This window comes from Ammodytes marinus, assembly GCF_949987685.1.
Source record: "Ammodytes marinus genome assembly, chromosome: 7".
NCBI classification, from domain to species: Eukaryota; Metazoa; Chordata; class Actinopteri; order Uranoscopiformes; family Ammodytidae; genus Ammodytes; species Ammodytes marinus.
Genome location: NC_137211.1, coordinates 11,316,186 through 11,342,466, shown reverse-complemented (window position 1 = coordinate 11,342,466; position 26,281 = coordinate 11,316,186). Strand labels below are relative to the sequence as shown.

At 40.8% G+C, this 26,281-nt stretch overlaps 1 protein-coding gene across 1 annotated transcript; it reads right to left on the bottom strand.

Annotated features, from left to right (window-relative positions):
• Window positions 1-1,830: 1,830 nt before the first annotated feature.
• atf7a (activating transcription factor 7a) lies at window positions 1,831-25,831 on the bottom strand. The gene is made up of 12 exons (XM_080030967.1): window positions 25,791-25,831; window positions 20,296-20,367; window positions 17,095-17,191; window positions 16,752-16,864; window positions 15,907-16,071; window positions 10,393-10,541; window positions 9,458-9,551; window positions 9,248-9,370; window positions 7,849-7,998; window positions 7,384-7,572; window positions 6,831-6,936; window positions 1,831-4,895 (listed from the first exon to the last, which is right to left on the bottom strand). The coding sequence occupies exons 2-12, from the start codon at window positions 20,341-20,343 to the stop codon at window positions 4,663-4,665; spliced, it is 1,467 nt and encodes a 488-aa protein (XP_079887093.1). The 5' UTR covers window positions 20,344-20,367; window positions 25,791-25,831; the 3' UTR covers window positions 1,831-4,662.
• Between the last annotated feature and the right edge of the window lie 450 nt (window positions 25,832-26,281).

The window sequence follows — 26,281 nt, the reverse complement described above, 5'->3', positions numbered from 1 at the left end:
GACCTCTCATCTTCAGCTTCCTCCTTGCTGCTGGTGGATGCTTTCATCCAGGAGAGCAGAGAGCTGCTCCCCTGGGCTGCCTGCTGCAGCTCCCTTTCTTTTTCCTTTTTAACCTCTCCTTTATAGGCATTATACTGCAATTTGTAAATAAAAAGAGACCAACCAACCATATGAATAAGACTGCTTGGTTACATTACAACAAGGCACAAGGCTACTTTTTCTGCAGGCAATTGGGAATTGCCTGTCATTTAGCAATTGGGAATTGCCTGTCATTTAGAAAATAAATTACTGCAAGTGAAGTGTTAATTATATAGCCTAAAGTAAACCTAAACAACACCAAATATTCAGCATACTGATAGATTCACATGCTGTACCAATGACAAACTCTGCCGACATTAGTTGTGTTCATCACGTCATATCTATTTTTTTGGGCTAGCTTGTTAAGCAGGATAGTCGGCTAATTTATGCTCAGCTGTGTGGCGCTGCATGATAGAGGCTACTTTATAACAGAGTATAAAGTAGCACCTACTCCCTGGCCAGGCCAGGGAGTAGGTGTGTGTGTGCAGCAGCTGTGAACTGCTGCGGCAACGCGCCTCCGTTTGTGTCCACTCTGCGCCGTAGGAAGTGTGTGCGGAGGAGGAGGAGGGGGGCATATTTATTGGGGCATTATTGTCAAACGTTTTTAATCGTTGAGCATTTATAGATGATAATGTCGGCATGGGCCACATACACTGTAAAAAAATAAAAATAATAACTTTAATTTAAAAAAAAAAAAAAAAATTCAAAAGGGCACTTGATTGGGTCAGGGGAAAAGGGCAGGTGCTTCAGCACCACTTCAGGTCTACCTGTGCACGCCACTGCCAGTCTGTGCGGAAGCTGAGTCAAATGACGGGTCAAACGCCCCCTTTCATGGGGACGCGCACAGAGCCTGAAGCCGAAACCCTCGTTCAACATAAGAGGTTGATAACTTCCTTCGTGATACCGGTTAGTTCTGAGGGTATGTGTTATGTTGAACCAGATCAAAAAAAGAGAGCCGGGCTCTGTTGAGTTTGTTTCGTAGTATACCCCTCAGCATGGCAACATTTAACTTAAACATTGTTAGTATACAGTAATTATTGGCTTTGTTGTGTATTTTATAAATGAAATGACATACCAAATAATCTAAAAATTAAACCAATTTTTCAACATGTATAATGGATCTTCTTACTTTCTCACTGGACCAAAGACGTCATGTCATATGAAAACAAATAGTATAGTATAGTATAGTATAGTATAGTATAGTATAGTATAGTATAGTATAGTATAGTATAGTATAGTATAGTATAGTATAGTATAGTATAGTATAGTATAGTGTTGGAAGCCTGGGGTATGTGTAGGGCAATTCTAGATACTGAATAGATTATCTTTTTATTGGTCTTATTTTTGGTCCAAAAGGAAACATTTAAAATAATAACTATACTAAATACATCTATAAAATACTCACCAAGTATGTTGAACAAAACCTCAGTTATCTACATGAATCATAGTCAGAAAAAAATTGAGGACATGGCCTCGCTGTCCTTAATAATAATAGCTACGACCACACCTGGAATCTTAGAATGTAATTTAAAAGTACAGGAAACATTATTAAAGTTCAGGAACCAGAGTACTAATTAGTTAATTTGCTCCCCTCAACATCTTCATTGGGAAGAAGACACAAATGAAATGGGACTAAGGGAGAGGTCAAATTTCCTTACATACAGTATTTCCCATATTCAAATACACTACCTTTTATACCAGACATCTAAGCTTAAAACTAACAAACAAAACTCTACAAAATGTTACATAAGATGTAGTTTCTTTAATTAAAACTGCAGCACTGTAAGTGTTCATTGTATTCCACTTGGACATGCATGGAAAAGTAAATATATTCATATAGTACAGATATGTACAGTACAAGGACAATTTTTGAAATCATCAGTCCAACAGTGGGAGTGTGAAAAACCATTAATACACTGACTGTATGCAACTTTCATATTGTTGCACTTTCCATTAAATTGCTCTTTTCACAACAATTCTAGGTAACATTAATATGCCATAGACCATTGCGACATTTGTTAGTTGACCAATTAAAAAAATAAGTTAGACAAGGACATCACCAAATTCATCTTAAAAGATATGAGAAAGGGGGATATGATCGATACTTGAAAAGGCCTAATGACATTTTTCGTTTGAGAAAAACAAACACAACAGAAATCTGTGTGTTAAAGAAAATGAGTTTCCATATTCATCAGTACAATCAGAAGCGTTATGACAAATGTCGAATAGTGCTGAAAATAACACAAGAAAACAAAGAAACAACAGAAAAGGAGGCAATGACATTAGTTACATGAAAACATGAAAGCTAAATAGTTAGAATTTTCATTTCATAAGAACAATCGTCTATAAGGGACTGCCAGCCAAATATAGCGCCAGCTTCGAAGTTCAACAAAATGCCGGGGTCGCCATTGGGACTGTAGGACAACAGGTTCAATCAAAGGTGAAAGGTACTAAAGTTGCAGAACAAAATTCCTATTCATGTATACAGTACAGAGAAGAGAATATATCATCTTTTATAAAGGATCTGATATCTCTGAAAAACACCCAGAGGACAACGGAACAAAAACTTGAACTGAACAGAATTACAAAGCAACAATAAACTTGCATTATCTTAGTGCATAAAGACATGCCCTTGTGTTAATGGACAGATATCTTGTTTATGAATTATCACATCTTTCAAAAGGAAAGGAGGAGGGGTAGGAGAGGAGGGGGTTATACAAGAAAAGAAGAAGAAAAGCAAACCACTTGATTAAGTGTTTATGTAAAAGTATACACTGATATCCCGGTAAAAAATTATGACCATTCAGATACAAGACATCTACATTTTTTTCCTCCAAGTGAAGATGTCTTTCCTGTGTCTGTCCACCAGGTGACAGGCAAGAATTGTCAAATGTTTAGGTTACTGAAAAGAGATAATGGTTAGGTAAACCATTTATATTAAAGGCTTTGAGGAATCTACAAGTCTTGTATTCCCCATTGGTTGTTTTAATTCATCAAATGAAAATTCAGACAGATATATTTTTCTAAGTTTCCATTGTTTATCACATGAGCAAATCTGCATAAGTGGAGGCACCAATGTGATCTTAAGGCAGATTTCATCGGAAGTTGCGTCTGTGTGTCTGTGTGTGTGTCTATGTGTGTTTGAGACTGTATGTAACAAGCAAGTGAAAGTTAACGAGTGGTGATTTACTGTAGACTGTGTCACTGCGACCTCTGAATCACGACATTACAGTCAGGCCTTTTACTTCCTGCCCCAAGAACAGAGTACCGAGCGGTCTTTGGAGATTCAGAGATGGGGTTATGTTGTCATTATGGCTTTAGTTTAGGATTGATAAAGAGAAAAGAGACTAAGTGGGTTCATCTCACTTCCAACGAGCAGCAAGGATGTGCAACCATCCTGAGAAGTGTGAAAATAACAGTTACAGTAAGTCCAGAGCGGCACACAGAGGAACACACTTACTAAGCATAGTCTCATATAAAATGGAAAAAGGCATCCACTTGCAAACCATTAGACAGCACAAACTGCTTGTTTTAGGAGAAAGTAGGGAGGACGTTGAATTCCCTTAAGGTCAGAAAAAGCTATTGCTCAAACAAACTCATTTTAAGATAATACACTTTCAATCCAACGTATTTTGGTTCTTTGGACTAATCTTAATTAAAAAAATATGTAGCTGCGCATACTGTATCACGAACAAAACACCCTAATAGAAAAAGTCACATGCTAACAATCCAGCTATCGACGTATCAGATCAGGAGTGGGCAAACTGGTATGTTCTGATGTACATAAATATATACACACAGACACACACCCACACGCACACACAGAGCCTATCACACACATAGTTTATCAATTTTCTCATAAAACGGTCTGACTGAGGTAAGGTTTTTTGGATCTGTATTGAGATTACCTTGAGGTGGAACCATTTATAAAATGTTTGGGTGAATAATTGAGATCTCAGACACAGACGTCTAGACAACCACTGCATCTTTGGAGCTGAAGATGTTTAGGGGATGAATGCTGCGATGGCCTGTGTGGGTGTGTGCGTGGCTAAAAAGGCGAGGAGCGCAAGGCACTATTCCCAGCTGAAAACATGTGAAGCCCTGCGTTTTGTTTGGTATCTGATTTGATCGAGAACGTTTATGCAACACCTACGTGTTAGAAACTGTGCACATGTGCGGTACGTGTCCATGTGAAAAGAGTTCACTGCGGCAGAACGCTCAGAGCGGTGGGGCCCTAACAGTCCAGTGAAGAGTCGTTTTGACTGAGGGCGAGGCGAGATGAGCGGGGGAAGCACAGAGGGGAACGAGGATGGGAGGTTGGAGTCCAGCCCCTGTAGTCTATGGCAAAGTGAACAGGAAGCTTTCTTTTAAAAGTCTATTCCCAGAAGGCTGCTGCTGAGCTCCAGGCCACAGCATGATGGCTCTACAGGAGGATCAGAGAGAGCAGAGGATAGGGGGCAAAAGGAAGATGAAAAATGTTGACTTCTAGATTGGGGAAGTCGGGTAGAGGGGGGGTCCGCTGCTCTTTTGTTACCCCCTGGCTGATGGGTGTGAGCCAATCCTGGGCCACGGTGATATCGCTCATCATCTGGCAGCAGATTGAGACTGTGCAGCCATGATTATGTGAGAGGCTCCACTCTCAGCCCTCTGCTGCTGGCCCATTCCTGCCAGAACAGACATGGCCATGGCCTCGGCAGCTGCCCTTGAGCTCAGGCCGTTGTGACCTACAGAGGGGCTGGGCGCAAAGGAGCTGTGCTGGATCACCGGGGCAGGGGACCCTGTAGGCTCTGAGGTGTCTCTCATGTTCTCCTCTGCAGCTTCACAGAAAGAAAATGACACAAATACAGACTTTTAAAGCATTTCACTTTTAACAATTTAATATACATCATTCAAGCCTTAAAGGTCACCTATTATGCAAAATGCATCTTTCCATGGTTTTTCAACGTTAATATTGGTTCCCAATTTGACGAGAGACTTCCAAAGTATGTGCTCAAAAACCCCAGTCAGATTTCTCTCCCCTTATGACATCATAAGGGATATGCCCCCTCATTACCAATCTAAATTAGTGCTACCTCTACCTGTGATAAGCGACCCCCAGATACAGGGCCAATCAGAGCAGCCTGAGCTTTTTGGAAGGCAGGGCTTAAAGGAACATGCTCTTAAACAGAGCATTACAGACAGAAGCTGTAAAGATAAGGTTCAACAATGGCACCGTGAGAAGTATGAAGGTTTTTTTGGACATTGCACCATGAAAACCGTTTCTAATGGAAACACAAATTTGAACCTGAAAATAAGCATAATATGTGACCTTTAATGAAAGGCTTTGTTGATTAGCAGTTGTTTAACAGTACCCAGATCCAGTGGCGGCTCGCCCATAGAGGGCGATAGGGCGCCGCCCTCCTTGAGCCATATCAGCAAAAAACGAAAATATAATAATGAATAATAATGATGATGTTTTTTTTTTTTTTTTTTGTATTAATAATCATAATTTATGATTTCAATACAGTTTTTACCTGCATCTAAGTCTGAATATCATTGTACAATCAGCGTCTGTGCTCTGTACCGTCACTCTGGGGCGATGTCGGGCTGGTTGAAAATCGCCCCCAGCGCTCTCATAGACATCAATGTAAAACTTTTTTTTTTCAAACTGCAAGCCTCGCAATGCAATCTCTATGGGTTCCGGGGGTGCTCGCACTAACGTGTTGTCGTCATACGTACAGTAAACAATAAACCAATTACAGTGACTGATACAGTCACATGTCCAGTATGCAGCCCAGAGCGGTCATATTCAAGACCAACACAACTTTATATCAACTCAGGCTAGGCTGGCAAGCTACTTACTTGATCGGACTCGGACTAGGTCTTTCCCAGACAAAATGTAACCATCAAGCAAGTATCTACCAAGATGGATTGGGGGATCTTATAAACGCGGATTTTCACGGGGCTCGTTTGAACGGCTAACGAGGCTAGCAGGATGCTAATGCGCTAACGCTCTGTCCTGCTGCCGCTGCATGATGATATGGACTGTATACTGGCTTTTTATCCATCCTGATGGCAGCACAGAGACCGCATGGATAACTTTGGGTGTCACCCCTATGCATCATCTCTCAGAAAAGGTAAAACAAACATTAAACATCAATCTGCATATACGAGCCAGCGCCGTTCAACAGCTGATCGGCTATTGAACGGTGATCAGCTGTTGATCGTCGTTTAGCTGACAGCTGCTTTCACCGTCCGACATAAACCCGCCTACCAAGTGCTGTAGACAGTAGTAACCCAAACCAATGTGATGATTAGCACTGTTAATGTTGCACATGCTATGCCAGCATCCATTTTTGTCTCCTAACTTTTAAAGGAAGCCTATCTGAGGAGCACACTGGTAGATGACAAGTTATCTGTGATGGCCACAGCCGGATAATTAATCATTTTAGAGCTAAAATAATTTTATTCAAGAAATTAACTAACTTAATTTCCAAAAATACTGTACAGTGCAATGCTTGTCTAATGTTGCCAGAGTGGTTATGCCAGATGAACAGGAAAAACAAACAGTTAAATGCAATATGACATTGTCATATGCTATCTGATTTAGGTTAATTTTGGGTCATATTTCCCATCATGGCAACAATTGCCCCCCCTGAGATTATTGTCAGGAGCCGCCACTGCCCAGATCATGTCTTGAATTATTAACAGTGAGAATATGAAATGTCAGAAGCTTCCGGGTGAGTGGCATGGCATAATTATAAAAGGTTCACCTAAGTAGGCAGTCTTCTTCTGTAGGTTCGTCACAGGACAGTCTTTGTGGGCCAGGAGCAACTGCTTCAAATGAGCCACCTCGTTCCGCAACAGAGACACCTCATTCTGAAGGATAAAAAAATTAAGATGTACAACACTTTTTCCAACTAATTCATAGAGAATTCATATATTAGTTAGACACACAGTATACCCCCAAAAACTCTTAACTAATTCTGGGGCATTTAACACCAAACGCCATTTTTTTTATATATATTTTTTAAATGGATTTGTTAAAAAGGGAAATGGTGTCCACTACTGTACATCTGTCAGTGGCGACGTGGTTACAGTGTAAAAATAACCTGACACCACCAAATTACACAATAAAGATGTGAAACAAGTCATAACCAGTTCACGGTTACAAGTCCTGTAACCTCATCCATTTGTAAAAGTACCCAATATTCCCTGAAACTAAAAAACAGCTAACAACCAACTGGTTGAAAGGCTGTCAACCGGGCACAGTCAGTGTGACACACCAACACGGGCCTCCCACAGGCCACATTTCATCCCACTCACCGACAGTGACATGTTCATGTTGCAGAGCTCTTCAGCCTTCTTCTCTAGGGAGTTGACCCACACTTTGCGTTTCTGTCTGCAGCGTGAAGCTGCGGCCCGATTCCTCTCCAGGAAGCGCTGTCTTCGCTCGTCAGGGTCATCGTCTAGCGTCCGCCGCCGACGCCCACCTGTAGGCTGCGCTGGAGATACCTAGGGGGGGACAGGGTGAGAAGGAAACAGAGACAGGGGAGGGGAGTGGAAAAAAGACGAAGAGAGAAAAGGGAAGTCTGAGTCATAGTTTCATGTCAAAGAACACTGTAGTCATCTCTCTACAAGTACGGCCCCAGTTTACTGTATCTGAAACAGGTGATATGTCATTTAATAAAGATAGTTTAGCTCAGTTACTTTTGTTCATCTTCAGGTTTTCCGAAAATTTAGAAAGTCATTGCAGAGTCGGTTTATTGCCCTATAGACAACACATTGTACCTGAGGTTGAGCAGGTGATGGAGCATCAGGCTGTTGGACTAGTAGCTGGCTCTGCTCCGCCCTATGAGGCACCATGGGGCTGCTGCCCATGGCCATATACCCCATACTGTGTCCTGACGGGCTCAGCTGGGACAGCGCAGCCTTCAGACGCTACACCAGACAACAACAATGATATGACCCAAGTCAATTTCAAGCACAGGGATGAGAATAAACAGCCCTAAGCAACAGTATATGGAGTAATGTAGGCATAAAAAAAGCACTGAAAAGACACACTTTTCAACACACTAACAGCATTGTGTGATGGAAGCCAATATATTTCTGGAGGCAAATGTTGCTGCAGACAAGACTGCTCAGTTTAAATATTTGACATGCAATTACTCAGTTCTCTGCTAGATATCTGATGTTTTAATTCAATTCAATAAGCAGTGCACCAGTTTGTACAACTCTTTGCCTCTGGAAAAACCTTTCTGAATGATCTAAGGCATTCATTTTAAAGTGCTCCTATCCTGCTGAGGTCTTCACTCGTGCTGACCTGACAGTGTCACACGGTTACCACTTGTATTCAGCAGCACATTTATGTAACATCCTGTTCTATCTTAATCAACTCTGGGGCCTTTGTAGCTTTGTATCAGCCAACCAAACTTAAAATGTTCCTGAAACTTTTTTCAGATGATGTTGGGGCATTATCCAGCTAGTAGTAATAGTTTTGAAGTAAGCTTGAAGGAATACAACTGGTCAGGTGCACTGCAGCATTTCGACAATCGTTCATGGTACTAAGAGACCCATGTCAGTCCGAAATCACTCCCTATTTACTATACACTGCACTATGTTTATTGTCTACAATTTTATTTGAGTGTAATTATCTGTACTATATAATTCCAATTTTAAAAATTCCACCCAAGAATAAAATATGTAGCGTACACAGCATGTGATTTCCCTGGTCACTATAAATGTGAACAGTTTATTATATAGGGAGTAGGGAATGAATAAACCCATGATCATGAGTGTGACTGTGCCCACACAACCTTCTAAACACCAACAATACATCTGAAGCCTTCCTTCACACCAATGATCTTCCAATTTGTGTAAAATAGCATGATTTACTCAGGTGGATACTCTTTGTAAGTTGTAATACTATAAACAATTATGACCATACTCACTCAGCTCCATCTGAAGTGAAAACATGGAATCTTTACATGAATCTTTGCAGAGTTATAAAGTGAATAATCATTTCAATTGTGTTGTCCTGGTGTAAGGGTTATATAAACAAGTAACGGCAACAACAAAAAAAGTCATATGATGAACAAACTAAGCCAGTACAGAAGAAGGCTGGAGGGTAAAGATGGAGACAAAAAGAACAGACAGAGAGATAAAAATAGAGAACTAATCTAGCGCTGACCATCTTGGCCTCTGAGTGGATGCTGTAGCCAGAGGGGGAGTTAGAGCCGCTGCTGCTGCTGCCTCCCAGAGGAGGACCAGGGATCCCAGGAATGTTGGGTACCATGCACATGGGTCGGGCCAACTGAAGACAGGAGAAGATACACAAATAAACTCATATAAACAACTTGAAATTGGATTACAACATGTTTAGACTGCTGGCGTGCCTTACATTAATGACAGAGGGCATCTGCAGAGGACCAGGGAGCACAGGCACTGCCTGACCAGAGGGAAGCATCATCATTGGGTAGTGGCTGGTTGGCGAACTAGACAGACAGAAAGCAGACGGACAACAGGAACAGGAGGTTCAGTCATGATTGTATAAATGACTCTAAGGTTTCTGTAAACATAGCAACCATCACCATTTAGGGGGACAAATCTACATATCCATCCATCATTACTTTTCCAAGCTGTGCATATAAAACAAAATCAAAAACACAAGGATTTTAGAGACACAACATGTGTAGGTTTGATAAGGACATTTTTATTTGTCCAGCTAGATAAAACATGATGGCATCATCCGTTTGAAAGGTTCACAAACAATGGTATTATCAGCTGAAAGAGAGTATACATGAAATATTGTCATACCAAGATATCGTTAGCCTGGTTCTACGAGACCATCGTACTTCATTTAATTTGTACAGAGGGTCTGGAATCGCTCAATTGACAAACGTTAACTCACTTGAAGACGGGTGTCTGTTGAAGTTTAAAACTATTGGATATGCCCAGTGCCACTCTGGATCTGCCAACCAATTGCAGCATAACCTTTGGTCGTGACGTATGTCATGCGTTGGCTTCTTCTGACTACAACTGAAACTGGCGCACATCATTGTTCTCAGCCACTCCCTCTGTTCGCTGATTGGCTGCCAAAAATCTGGTGGAGAAAACCCACTAATATAGGCCCAGACTGACTGCTGTAGGGAAATGAAAATTGAGCGGAAGTACATAGGCGGGCGGTGCCAGGCTAGGATATCGTCATACAGGGTGCAAAATCAGTTTCTCAAAGAGCGTAAATAGTTATAGGGAATTTAGGGATATAATACAAGGGTTAAATTAGGGTCAAAAGGGTCAGCAGGAATCAGTAGGACGGTGTAGAACTTTACTCACCCCAAAGTTCGATTGGAAGGTGGTGTTGGTGTGATGACAGAGGTGGGTGAGGGCATGGTGGGCTGAAAGGCATCAAAGCCCAAGTGTAGTGGGAGGGAACCTGGACGCACGATAGTCGGGGTAGGTGCTGAACTCCTGGGTGCTGTGTCCTAGGAGAATCAAAGCGGGGTAAGTTACATTAAACATTTTTAAACAATGGTTTCAACATGCTAGGCATACTGCAAAAAATACTGAAAAAGTCATAATGACATGAATCATGAGACATATAATCTTTCTACATCAGGGGTGCCCATTACATCGATCGCAAAGGCATTGTGGGTAGATCGCGGAGGCATTCTTAAAAAAAAATATATATATATATATATACAGGGTTTTTCCTGGCTCAGAATGGGCCTTTGGGGGGTCAGTACGCGACCGACTTTTTTTGGGGTCGCGACAGTAAAGGCAAACGGTTTGTGTATTTTAAGAGGGGTGTTGGGTTGGGAGAGGGGAGTTTCTGTCCAGCTCAAGAGCATTTCAGTCAGCCTGTCAATCACTGCGTTACCATGGAGCTCACTGACGCTTATGAAATCACAATAAACAACCTGTAGATATATCAAAATACTAATAATGACTAGGCCTACCTGTTTAATACTTTAATTGTTTCTAATTGATCTAAACCATGGAAGAAGGTAGGGCTGCTCAATTATGAAAAAATCATAATCATGATTATTTTGAGTAATCACATTGTGTTATCACGATTATTAAAGACAGTTAATCATTGATTTAAGAACATTATGCATTTATTTTACTTTTAACAGGGTTTTTTTCTAAAAACACCATGACTTTGGACTTTAAACAAAGGCCTAATTGAACTGAAAACAGGGAGAATAGAAATAGGCTAAATAAGTGAAACATATTTTTAATAATTTAATAAAAATATGTCAAAATAAAAATAACCAGTTGTAAATGGTGTTGATAGGGCACGTCTTTTGCTAGCATTGAATGTAAGGGCATGATTTATTTATGTCATGGAGCAGGCTGGATAGGCAGTTGCATTGTAGTGTTGACAGTTGTGGTGGCAGGAGTTAAGGAGCTTTAAACTTCCTGTGTTTTTATTCATTGATTGCTTGGTCATAGACCACTAGGATTCGACTTAAAGTGAATAAACAAATGGTCGGGATGTTTAAAGGTGCAGATCAGGTCGTATATCAATTTTCTTTCTCTCTCTCTGTCTCTGTCTCTCGGTCGCGTATGTCATGTTACTCGCGTGTCCGCGCGTGACAAATCTTGCACATTATTTTAGTTTGTTGTGAGTCTGAAGTGTTTTCAGACAACACAATTAGTTTTACCTTTATTCTCGTCATCTAGAAGTTTTTCAAAACACCCGGCAATGCGCAACATCTCCCTCGTACTCTCTGGACCAGCCGATAGCGAAACTATCAGGTGAGGGAGGGGCCGAGCGGAGCTCACGGCTGAAAGGGTTTGCTGCATTTATAAGCCTGCATGCCCCGGCGAGCGGAACAATGATAGTTTAATAACGATTATCCCCGACCTGATTTCTTTTTTTACAACTGAGATTGCAAGTAATATGACTGGAATGGCGCGGAAATGGAAACACATTTGGAGCCGTTTTAAAGGGGACATATTATGCAAAATCTCGGTTTTAAAGGTGTATTTCCAAGGTCTACTAGAAAAGGTTTTCATGGTTTATTGTTCAAAAGACCCAATAGTTTTCTACCATTTCCCATTTCTTCATCGCCTTTTTCAGCCTTCTCTGCCCTCTATCTCAAAAGGTAGGTTTTGACAGCTTACCCCCCTTCGCAAGAATACTAGTCTACTCTGACTGGTCAGATCTACATGGGCGTGCATGCACCGCCCTGCTCATTTACTCTATACCTACCTACATGGGCATGGCACACGCCCAGCTGTCAGTTTTGTTTACTTTTGGCCAATGCAGCATGGAGACCAATGTAAACATGTTTAGCTTCATTTCTACCACAAATATCGGCACACTAACCAGTTCTAAACTAAAAGATGTACAACTGAACCTGTTCAGACAGGAGTCTGAGCTGAAAACTGTGAAAATGGCATCAAGATTTCTGATTTCCCTGACATTATCCTCAGGTAAATACTGTTTAATTATGTCACAGTCAATAACATAATTTGAGCTAAGTATTTATGCATAAACTCTCTAAACTGGTAACATACACCCTGTTTTACGTTTGTCTTTACAGGTCTGTGGAATGATCTACAGCCCAGTGGAGTGAAAAAGCTTTGATTGTGAACCGATACTGAGTTTACATGTAAAAATGTACAGTAACCATAATGGAAAAGAATGTATCCTGAATCATGTCAAGATTCACTGGAAAGGCATTATCTTTTGTAAAATGTATGGTTGAAATAATTATGCTTTAGGTTTGTCAGAGCTGCAAATTATCTGACAACATTTCAATATCTAGTAGATAATGTATCATTTGTATTGTGATCACTCATTCATAATAAAGTTACCGTTAAAAAATGTATTGTGTTGCTTACTGTCACTGTTTGCTACCTGTAGTAAAGGACTACTTGAAACTCACATTTTCATCTCGCTGAAGATTTTCTCTGATAAAACAGTATCATTACATTTTAAAAAGACCAAAAACATCCTTAAAAATAAAGCAGTTTATTCATAGCCAGTGGAATGAAAATATGAAGTGTACATATCAAACAGAAGCAAAGCCATAACTTTTATGTTACTGTCCAGTTGTTGTTAGGCCCTGAAGAAGACCACCTGTCCCACCAAGTGAACACATCCTCCTCTGAAGGAACGGATAGTGTGACGGTCTTGGTGGCTCCGGCTCCATCAGGTCACTCAGACACCTGTAAAACATGGCACATTCAGTTACATCATGTAGCCTAGCTGACATGTATAGGCCTACATCATACATCTGTTATGGCAAAGCTACAACAAATTCAGTACAGCCCTGGCTCGATAAGCAACAAGTTCTGAGTGATACTGTGTGCTTTTTGAAATATAATGGACAGGAAACAAACACCAGCAGAGACAACTTACAGTATTCCTGTCTATGTGTACATTACACTGGAGATCATGTAATAGGCCTATTGCTGCTTGTACTACAGGTTTATTTTGCTTTAAAAAAACGGCACTTTGTCCCGCATTCTCCCGCACAAACGTAGTCTTTGTCCCACATCTGGTGAATTGGGATCTGGTCACCCTAACTACACACTGTCCGCAGACTTATTGCGGTGTGTACTTGAGCTATACAATCAGACAGCTAGCAGGTAGCAGGATGAAGCTATTAAAAAAATACTCTTCAGTTTCCAACACACCCTACAGTTTCACCGTCTGTTTTTCACTCAGGGGCTGTCACGGCAGGACTAACGTGAGCTCACAAAAGAGCCAAATAACAGTCACTGCAAAAGAATTACAGCTCTAACCGTTAGCATAAAGCTAGCGGGCGCTAATGCTAACGACTAAACCCCGCATTCTCTTATTTCAGTCGGTGTTGGTTATTATAGGAGGGATAAAATAAAGCACATTACAGACATTGAACTAACAAACGGATAGAATTATTTTTAAAATAGGACTACTTACATTTCGGACGGATGTTGTGTCTCAGTCTTCCTGGCACAGTCTCCTCCACACTCCAGTAAAAAGGCATTGATCACACTAACAGATTGCAAACCTTTGCTGGAGATAGCCTAACAAAAAATGAAGTAAATCCATTCAGCCCTAGTGTGCTTCGAGGCTGGGGTGTGATGGTAGCTTGAGGTTGAGCTCACACTGCAGCTTACTTCTCCTCTGTTGTTGCATGAGTGAGTGGAGGCTCAGCCAGGTGTGTGTGGTTACCAACGGGCGTCTTGATTTGCCAATCAACTGCCGAGTTTCTGGTGAGCTTTCCCGTGGGAGTATTTATGATAATGAAAACCGACCGATTTCGTCATCAGTCGGTGTTTTTTGGAAGAAACCTTCAAATCCCCCCTTTTTCGAAATAAGTGTCCCAGAAGAAACTGACATATTTGTCTTTTTGAAGCTTGTGTGTGCTGGTAGGGACGCCAATAACCTAAACAGTGTGCCCAAACACCGGCAATGTTTGGTTTTTCATAATATGTCCCCTTTAAGTAGATTTTTATTTATTTATCTATATATATATAAAAAAAAAAACACTTTGGCGCTGAGGATTTTCCTTTGGGGGGCGCTAAAATTCCTTTGGCGGGCGCCAACATTTTTTTAATGCAGGAAAAACCCTGTATATATATATATATAGGCTCCTAATCTTTGAAGACCCCGAACAACTTTATTTAAAAAAAGAAACAATTGACTGGCTCATTATAGGCCCCTAACCTCAGTAGGCATACAGAGATCTGGCACCAGTAAATTTTTTATATTTTTTAAATTACATTGTTCTTGGCTACGAAGATCAGGGGCCTATATTGAGGTATACTGTATTAAAAAAATAAATAAAAAGACTTCACAGAGAGATTTTTTAAACCTGTACATTTTTTCTTTCTGCTTTTTGGTAATTCTGTGTCCCCAAATTATTCCAGAAAATAGTACTAAATAGCTCACATAGGACGCAGCTGATTTAGCCTTAGTATTCTTCTCAAAATGCACCAGATTGATAGCCTGGAAATCCAGACCCTGATATCTTGAACGATAGAGGGTCTGGCCATGATCAATAGTAATTTCCAACTCAAGGGGCGGCTCCTACTCGTGCATTTCAAATGCCACTGCACGCAGTTGGATAGCACTACAACCAATCAGAGCGATGCACAAGGTGACGTAAGCCCCGTTCGTTTAGCGAACAGCTGTTAAACTGTTAAATTAAACGTTTGCCGTGGTCGGTCGGCAAAACAGAACATTCCACATACTTGCTAATGAAATATTTGAGTGCCGTCTTCCAAATCATAAAGGGTCAAGGCCAAAGCAGTCTCAAACTCACACAACATATCCGCAGCCATCTTTGATGTTTACTATCACGGCTTCGACGTCGCATGCACGTCACTGTCGTCATCCGGTTACATCCTCCCCAGAGTACCATACAAGGGGCTCTGGCGCGCCCATATTAGATAGAACCAATTGAAACGTGAGCCCAGATTTCTGGTCTTTTTGAAAACGGAGAGTTTCCAGACCAACAGGCGCAGCAAATTTAATTTGCCAGCGCCTAGTGGCAGGTCTGGGAATGCCAGGCTACCAGATTGATACATTTTACTTTAAAAGTTTAAAATTTTTCTTAAAGGCCCCCTAAAAGGCCCTGAGTATTACCTTAAAATGATTTGTTTATTAATCAAAAGAAATATTACACGTTTTGTGTTGTAAGTGGGCCTACGAAACCTCTCAGCTCCAGGGCCTAATATGTTTTGCATTTTTATAGTAAGTACATCTTCTTGACTTGCTCATTATAAAAGTAGCTCACAAGCTGAAAAGTTGTGGGCAACCCTGTTCTACATCATCTAAGGTTCCACCCTGCTTTCTTTACACTCCTGCTACCCCCACTTCTCTTTCTCCACCTCCCATTTCTGTCCTACCCTTTGTTTAACCGGAGGCTCTCTGCTGCTCTCTGACCCTCCAGAAAAAGATTCAGGGCTGCTCGGTGGTGAGGAGTCCACCTCTACCGGTTCCTCTTCTTTCACCTTCACGTTTGATGGCGTCTGCAGGCTCATATCCAAAGCCACAGGGTTGGGAGCAGGGAGCTGGGAAAGGAATGAGACAGTGAGAGAGAGAAAATAGTGTTAGGTTAAAGTAGCTACGAGGAACTTTTAGTTTCTAGTTTGTGTTTTTATGAGACCAGTGCTCAAGCGCGTGCCGGCGGCATTTGTTTAGGAATCAAGTGATAACATCCATGTCATGAAAATATAGCGCAAATGCGTCGCGATGAGCTAACGTCACGTGTATTCATATGTGACTACATAAGATTAATAGTGGTAATACAAGGGTGGTGAAGCAGAGTAAACTTTGATTTAGCACCGTTTGTAAACACAGGCAGTTCTGGCCTGCCTGCCGTACATAGTTTTGTCCAAGTTCCCTGAACAAAATCGAACCCATATAAATACATTAATAAAAACTACTTCACTGATAATCTTGTTTGCTTTTAAATGTAATCTATAATCATCAGAGGGAAAAATTAAACTGTTTCATAAACGTTTAAAAGTTCCTTGTAGGAGGTTTAAGTATAAAAAATAAAAAAGGAAGTGCGTATTTATGATATCATACAAGCAACCATAGCTGACTACATCAACACTTGAAGTACGAAAGAAGGAGGTAAAAAGTATGTTTCACTACACACAAAATTCCAATGGTTTCTGTACATAATGATACTGTACATAAAGGCATTCACAAAACATTCAACACAACACACAAAAAATACTCTTACAGAGTTTTTTGCTCTCTTTTCTTCCTCCTCTTGTTCGAAGGAGCTGGCCAGCTCATTAAACAGACCAACCTCCTCGCAGTTCTTTAGGAAGCGGGTGGGAGTAGGTGTCTGGTCTGGCAGAAGGGAATAAGCAGATATAACTATTAAAAGTCACACTTTCACACTTAGTTCACACTTAGCAATGAATATAGAAACTCATGTCATAAATGTGTCGTCGAAGCTGCCTTTCCTGAGATTGTGAAGACAGTGTTGGAACACACAGACCCTGAGGTACGCTAAACTCTTGACATCTCCTAAAAGTCAGAGAAAGAGCCAGTGTGTTCGTCTCGTAGACAAACAGTACCTGCAATAATGACAGAGTCGGTCCTGGCTGGTCCAAATTTCAGTGTCATCTCGTGCTTGTGTTTGTGTACAGCCAAGTGGTCCTCATTGGTAAACCTCTGGAACAAGTGAACAAGAAGAAAAGAGGTGAGTACAAAATATGTATCAGCCTTCAGGTAGTTTCCTGCTAGTCCTGGTGACCTTAAGAAAATGCCTATAGTACCTTAACCCAGATATCAATATAGCAATAATCACAGACAGATTATCTCTTGGAAATGCAACAGCTCAACAAATGCAGCCTATACTGTGTACATTATGTGACGAGAAGCCATAAAGAAAAACTGCATCCGTGGTGTACATTTCCCCGTCCCATTATAGCCCCAGAGCATGGGCTCAAATATCATTACAGAAAGTAGAATTATTGTGAAAAAGAAACTGACTTGTATGGATAAAAGATTAAATGATTTTAACAACACAGAAAATGTAGGAAATGAGCATGGTTGAAAATGTCAACACATGGCTGACGTGTTTTAAACCCCCTTGTCTCCAAACTACACCAAAGGCAAATGAGCTGACCCATCAAAACACTAAACAGATGCTGAAAATGCAAGTGTAGTGTTTTTACAGCAGAGGACACATAGTTGTCATACTAGTCAGCGTGTAAAACATGGGGATTCTGGCGTCAATTGTGTCTCAGTAAAGCTCTGCATTTTTTCCTATGCGCCGGTATTTCTGATCAAGTATCCACAGTGGAAGTTACAGCCTGGTACTCCAGACCTTTAAAATAGAGTAAGAGAGCACCGGCCGCCATCGTCTGAGACACGGCACTTCTTCTCCTTTGGAGAAGTGGCGAGGTGAATCAGTCAGGAGACGGTGGAGAATTAATCTTGGCTCTGGCACCAGCCTATTCACCATACCCTGCAGCCTATTTTTGGGGGCGCCGCGTTGCAGTTGCAAGTTGGGCCGTGAGAGAGTGAAGTGGAAACACAGTCAAGTGTCAAGGGGCTTATTTTTAGCACTACCCGGCAGCATCACCAATACAACTGCAGGACTGATCCGTCTCTTTCCTCTGAACGCGGCGGCTGGGTTTTGTGAAGGAAACTATCTCCGGCTAATCTCCCTGTATGAGATACTGGCAGCTAGGATTACCCCCACCCACACAGTAATACTGGGCATCACATAACGGGGGGTTATTGTGTTGTTTTTGACTTGGTAAAGAGGAAAACCCTGAGCAAAGCCAGGACTCAATCGTCCTTGTTCTATTGTGGGCATGATTCAGACTTTCCTGGTACACAATTGTGTTTTTTTAAAGGGCAGCAGTTGGTATTGGTATTTACACATAAGGAACTTGTCTCATGTTCCGTGTCTCAATGTAAATAAATAATATTATCAGAGATGATAAATATAAAGACAGCACGCCTAAGCTTCATAACAAGTTGTATAATGATACTTTAACTGTATTCAATTCTTTAATTTTGCTCAAAACTTTTCGGGTACAAACCAAAATAACACTTGGTCACCTTGGAAGGTATTTTGCTTTTATCTGATCAGATTCCTGATCCAAATCAAAATTGTGCCTTTAAAATGTATTGTATATCATTGTTATTATTTCTGCTTGTGTTATACAATTTAATTCCCAATAATCAGGCTAACAATGAATTGTGTGTTGTTGTGTGAAAGGGGGTCGCTCATAGGGTAAATGGTAAATGGTAAATGGACTTGACTTATATAGCGCCTTGTAGCCGATTTTCTCAGCCCCAAAGCGCTTTACATTTCTTACCACATTCACCCATTCATACACCGATGGCAGTAGCTGCCATGCAAGGCGCTCTCTGAACCATCGGGAGCAATTTGGGGTTCAGTGTCTTGCTCAGGGACACTTCGACATGTGGCGGGGAGACGGGGGATCGAACCTCCGACCCTGAACTCCAGAGGCGATCTCCCTAGGGACATATCTACAGTGAAATATCTCTGCAGTTTTCCTCACAACTTCACTGTTTTGGTTCAGTCCGACTGGTCTCATCAACCTCAACTCCAGCTGCAAAACACGACGTTTTCAATTAAGGAAATCTAAAAATCCACAGTGTGATGCCTGCCTGCGACTTACGCTAACGCATGAACATAATGTAGCATTTAGCGGCTGCAGAACCAGATATTTCCCTCATGCAGGGACCAAAACAAAGCCATAAGCGAGCGAATATTACATTTACAGCTATATACATCTCGGTCAACGTCATCTTTCCTTGAAAAAGCTTCCAGAATGTGATTCTGTTGCTTTTACTGCCATCTAAATTAATAATGATATTATCTACAAATGAAATATGCAGAGTATTGACATCCCAAAAAACATGTCAAAGGAAGGCTAAAATACTTAAAGAAGGGGTCCCTGTGTGTCCATAATGTTCTGACAAGGTAGTAGCCAAACAACACACACACACGTTTAACCGCTTTACATGCCTGCTGTGCAAACTGCAAATCCCACTTACAAGACATTTCTTCTGTTTAGAGAATGCAAGAAGGCTTATGAATCACTAATGTTTCTTAACCACATAAACACTTTCTTCCTGCAGACCCCAGGAGAGATGATCCATCACCAGCTCTTATATCACACCCAGCTGGACACGGCAACAGACAGCTAATTGAGCACAACATCAGACATGATATTTCCTGTGTTGAATGGTCATGAGTCCTTGAACAAACTTCTTTTAACTTGCTGTGATATAAGGCCAAGCCCAGACAATACACCATGTTGCTGGCATGGGAGCGCATTATTGGCACTCAGCTGAGTCACTGCCGTGGCTCAAACCTGTGTCTGCAGGCGCTAGAAGTCAACAGTGACAGGTTAGAACAATAACTGTGCTCTGATTACTCACTGGAGCTTTCAGTGAGTCACTGCTAAAGGAGACAGCAGTGTCTGACCATACAGCATGCTGCTAGCTAGAACGCTACGAGTGTGATGATCATTACGGCAGTTACATAAAATCACAGCAGCTTATTAGCTTATTCTCGCAATGAGTATACAGTACATAAAGCTTTATTCTATTCAAATCACGTGTCTTTTGAAGTACAATGTTGTTTTTCATTTTCCTTTTTGGGAAGTACACTACATTCAATCATAAGTAGTCAGTCACAGTCAACTGCTAGAGAGAACTTAAACAAAATATCACACAGCACACTCATACGCACAAACCGGAAACTTAGGTCACGGAAGAAGAAGACTTACCTGTCCACAGCCAGGAGCACTGCACACAAAAGGTCGGTCGTCCCCCATTTTTGCAAAGAGCTTGCAATGTAACTGTGGGAAAGGAGAAGAGGAGAACATTGCTCTAATTTGTCAACTGGCAAAATCCTGAAAATAACAAAACAGGGATGCTGGGGCTCGTAGTCTTTAGTCTGAGCAGGAAGCCGAATGCGATTTAAAAATAACCCTGGCACGGAGGAAAACATGCACAGAGGCAGCGAGACCAAGTTTCCCTGGTGATACTTCCTTCACACAGGGGGGGATTGTGGCAGGCCAATGAGGAACCGCTTCCAAGAGAGAAATGACAGCTCGCGTTTACACAAAGACGTCCCATTTTCACACACTTCCAATCCCTCCTCCTCTCAATACCACTCCCTCTCCTCACTTCTCAAATGCCTCCAAACTTTTTACCGTTTTGTACCCCTCATTCAACCTCTGTCTCTCTCTGACTCGCCTGTCCCAGTCCACTTCTACTTACCTACTTCTTCTGAACGAAGATACATCACCAAACATTACTTGTTACACTGACAAAATCCAATATAGCATTATTTTACTTAATACATGTATGCCGAATGTTTCATATTATAATGTACAATAGGGGTGGGTGAGGTAGTCTGTGAATTTTTTTTTATTTTATTCAGCTAGAACATAACAAATGCACTCATTTAACAGCTTAAAGGCCTACTTCACCGGTTTGAATATGAAGGTGTATTGAATTCTGAGATCCTATGTAGTATAAATGTGCGAAAAAAATTGAAATCGGTTCATCCTAGCCTGAGAAAAGGCAGAAAGAGTTTTTTTTTAACCCTATATTAATCTTACTGTGACATCACAGTAAGATAAATATAGGGTTAAAAAAAAAATTACTTTGTAAATATTACTGTGATGTCACAGTAGGAGAAATCACAGTAATATTTACAAAGTAAGGTTTTTTTTTTAACCCTATATTTATCTTACTGTAAGATTAATATAGGGTTAAAAAAAACACTCTTTCTGCCTTTTCTCAGGCTAGGATGAACCAATTTCAATTTTTTTTGCACATTTATACTACATAGGATCTCAGAATTCAATACACCTTCATATTCAAACCGGTGAAGTAGGCCTTTAAGTCCAAGAAAAGACAGCCTTCAAACTATTATCATAATATTTAACTTGTCTTCAAAATATCTTGAGTTATATAATAATATAACTCAATAATATACATAATTAATCTTCTCCCACGTCCACGTCTGCGAGTGGTTGATGAATTATGAGGAAAATAAATAGTGCATAACACTGCTACTTTTTTAGGACTTAACAGTATGATCTGAAATCTATGCCAGAAAAAAACATTGAACTCTAAAATGTTCAATGTAATAATGATTATTTTCAGTTACATAAGAGAACAATAGTAGTTTTTTCATGTTGGCTCGCCTCTGACATGTTTGTCTCATTAATTACAGTTGCTGACCAGTTTCACATTCTGAACATTTTGAGCAGACTTCAGGCCCCTGGTTGTAGCTCTTGTCATATTAAATATATTAAATACCCACTACCTATTCATTTAAAACTGCAATGAAAGTAATTTTAGGATGATTAGATATGTATTTACTTTATTTCATTGACCAGCGCTATGCTGTAATACCACAATATGAAGGATGTTATTGGGATGCTATTAACACATGCAAAAATATTTGGAAATTGTGCAAAAATAGAGGAAGGTATGGATAGCATTGTTGGGGGTTTCAATGCACTGGAAACACTTCCACATGACTACAAAGCACATACTACATCCCTCTCTTCCTGAGTGCAATTTCAAAGAGTTAAAAAGCTGCTTCTATCAGCTCTCTCCACAGAGGAGAATAACTCCTCACAAACCTCTCCAAACTCCCCCAATCCACCCCACCCTGCACTGCTCTGCACAGCTGAAAGCTCAGCACGTCAAGACAAACTGGGAGGTTTAGAAAAATAACTTGATCGTTGAATTTAAATCAGGAAGTTGTGGCTGGCGATGGACATAAATGTTTTAGCAGTCATTCTCAACTGGCTTAAAGTGACGACTGACAGCTATTACACAATTATGTCCCACTGACTGTACAGCGACTACCAACATGCATCGTGGAGCCCCGCTGTGAATACAAGTAGAAACCTTTCAGTAAACAAAAGCCACTCACTAACGCAGTACTCAACAACGGTTCCGCTACAACGCATGAGCAGGGCAGGGCAGGCATCCAACCTTAATAATTTAATATTAGCCCTTTGATATTAACATGTCTTTTGTGACTTGCTCAGTACTTCCGTGTTGATGTGAACTGTTTGCAAAGCTTGTTTAAACATGTTAATTTGTATAATCTGCTGTCGCATTATCCGACGTAACGTACTTACTTACTTTCCACAAACTTGAGAGCAATATTTTTTTTTGACATAATACTGACTTTCTGACCATATTAATGACTATTATCCCTACTATATGGATCGAGCATGTAGCCTAACATTATTGAGTGGGACAGATTATTCATTATGTTGGCCAGGCATAAATGTCTGAACATTTTCCCAATGTTGAAGTCAGTATATTTTCCTCCTTCCTCCCTGCATCTCTCACTCTGCCCCTGAGCCAACACATGATTAACTGAAGCCTTGCTCTGCAATGCAACGCTCTCCCATGACACCGAGCCTGTAACAGGCCTAACCGTTGTGTCTCCCTGCTCCATCAGGAAAGGGGGTTTGCGTTTTGTTTGCAGGCAAAATCACTGTCTCTGTCTATTCTGATCGAAGGGCAGATGAAGCAGACCTGCCATGCTCTAGAGAAAGGCAACAGGTTGGTGCCGGGGCCCTCACAAAGTGCTTCCAATCCACTGAGTCTATTTGAGCAGAGATGTGTCTGCAAACGAGATACTCCGTCTAGCTCGTTATACCGAGGGTGTGGACTATGTGGGGAAATGGACACATCTGGCGTCAGGAGTGGGAACAGATTTCAGAGTTTACATCTTAGTACAGACATACTAGACATTCACTTGGCTGTCTGGCACCAACGTGAAATATGGGATTTCCACCATAAATTTTAAATGACGGGCGTGGAAAATACCATTTGTTTTCATACATGCCCCAACTAATATCTTACACTGATTAAAACAGATGTGTTAAGGTATTTATCAAGCATCTATTGCTTGGTTTTGGCAATCCATCTTCAAAAACGACCAACCTATCTGTAACCCTCAACTAGATTCATGTATATAAAGAATGACACTACACTGTGAGTGTGAATGTACTTTGATTGTCAATTCGACTCAATGAGAATAAACTAATTAACAATTTGACAGTGTTATGTTTTACTGCATAGTAAAATGCTCAGCTTCATGAAGACTTAAACCCTGTGAGGGATAACAAATCAGTTGATAGTTACATTAGGCCTGATAAACATCATCAATGTTCATTTTCAGGCATGGGTATCAAGTCCACCTATTTTCACCTCCATTCATCCAAGGTGACATGGAAGCACTCAAAGTGCTCTAATTCCTGTCCTTCTCATTGAGCTGCTGCCAAAGTCCCACAGTTAACTTGTATTTCTCCGACTCAGCAGGTGTAGGGGAACGAGTCCCATCTATAATCAGCCACAGCCATCCAGTGTTTGATGCCGCCTGCTAGGAAACTGACTAAACAAACTGTATTAATAGCTTGCACTGCAGCCATGACTCTGGAATCTGAGGCTTGAATTGCCAGAGGGTAGGGGAGACCCCACAAAAAGAAAAAAAAAGAAAGGAGGGAGGTCGGGAGGGGTAGAGAGAGAGAGAGAGAGAGAGAGAGAGAGAGAGAGAGAGAGAGAGAGAGAGAGAGAGAGAGAGAGAGTAAAATGTTGAAATAGCAGAAGAAAAACACAGTCAACAAATGATCATTAAAGGATCATTAATATAAGCCGGATCCCAGGTGACGTTCTGTAAGTTTGGGCTATATTAACTATTATATATTAAGTATAAGCTAAGTATTAATCTAAGCAAAGCAAACCTGAGATTTTGTAAATGGAACAAATGAAATCCTATATCCATGTCTGCATAACTAACAAGGTCTAAAAGCCAAATCCATGCCGAGCTAGCAGACAATGTAGGACAATACCAGTTGGACCCAGGGCAGTTTTCTGAAAATAAATCAGAAACACTGTGCTAATTTGATTTGTGGTCGGCAAGCACTTGCTGTGAAGTTTTGTCACTCTTACTACAAATACATAGTCTCATCGGAGGCTGCAGAACCTCTGGTGCTGACAATAATTTTGCTAAATAATTTATGCTTAATGATGTAATGAATAAATTAAATTAATTAATATATTAAAAAGGCTTAGAATCACTGACATCAATCTCAGCCATTGCCTATACATAACTTTTAGCAGACATGCTCGACCTATACTTTTGAAACATTAAACGGCATGTGAGATGTTTATGGTGCAGCAAAGAATTTTAAATTTCTCGAGATTTTAAATCAATTTCATTATTTAGAGTGGGTCAAGGTGTTTGTCTGGACTATACAGGCTCCAGTTTTCTCTGGCATAACGCTATGTGATGGAATGAGGTACAACTCTGCCAAAAGCATGACCTACATTCCTAATGAAGGTGTTGACATGCATGGGGATGCGGTTCCTGGGGCGCTCCACAGCTCAGATTGCAATACTATGGATATCATTATTACTTGAGACTTTTGAGTTCCATGGAGGCTCTTCTTACAGCATATTCTACCAACCCCCCAAAACAAAAAAAATGTCAGTCAAGTATTTTTCGTGAGGTTTCGGGCATTTCAAACTGAAATCCCCAACGTCTTGGTAACTTTTAGTTCCTTTTTCCAGACAAGGTTCACAGGCTTGAAAAAGTTCGGTCTTTTTTAGCCTTCATTACTGTCTGGCGATGTTCGGGCATACCTAACCCTGCCTTTTCCCGTAACAAGACCGCCTTTTCTTTCAGCTATTGGCTTAAATCACGTCAATCAACGGCATCTGGCGCACGCAAAGCCTCGAGCCCTGTCAATAACGTCGAAAAGCTGAATCTCATTGGTTAAAACCACGAAATTAACTTTTTGTATCCACCACAAAACTAATGGCTAGCTGGTGTGGGCTAGCGTTAACAACAGGGCCGAACGCACATTCAAAATGAGTAATAACAGCGCTGCTACCAGCTTCAGTGAAGACAACAAACACACACCAACACTAATTTAATTATATCAGAAGTGAGCCGGTGTCTTTAAAGACATTTTGAACTGTGAAAATGACAAATGAAAAAAAAAAAAAAGCTAGCAGTTGGTTGGTTAGCGGGACTGACACTTGAGTGCAAAGCGAAACACTGGGTCCGAATGAAGCGTTGTGACTGCTACAACAGTTTTAACAATTAAATAGACGTGTGGATTTAACAATATAAAACACTGAAAACTGGCTATGCCGAACGCTACTTTGTCATAGTTTCGTATAGTCGACACGTCTATGGTGAATTTAAAGGGTAATAAAGTGTTTACAAACGTACCCTTGCGCCCCTCGCTCTGGCTCCCCTCTCCTCTCTCTTGGAATTTGACACTCCCCTTGACGTCGAATCATCGCGAGAATTCAAGTCAATCCTCGCGCCCAGACTTTTAAAAGTGTATTCAGTGTGAGGTTCTTATATTAAATTAAAGGAAAATATCATGTCAACCTGGACACTGGATAAAACCGCTTGTGTCCTGTGCGTGCAGTATTTTCCCCTCTTGCGTTGTTTTCTTGCTGATATGTTTTATCTCTCCTTGTGAATTTTTAATTTTTTTAATTAAAATAATTAATTTGAGATTATTCACATAAATCAATCAGCTATTGTAGTGTTTATAAATGCATATAGTATTAAATTCTAGTCAGCTGATGTAATCCACAGCAATTTTTACCATTTTCCTCAAATAGGCCTATACAAACCCTTCACATCGGTTGTTATACAAGCCATTGTGAAGAGACGAGACTAGAGAGACCCCTAGTGGATAATATTAGAAC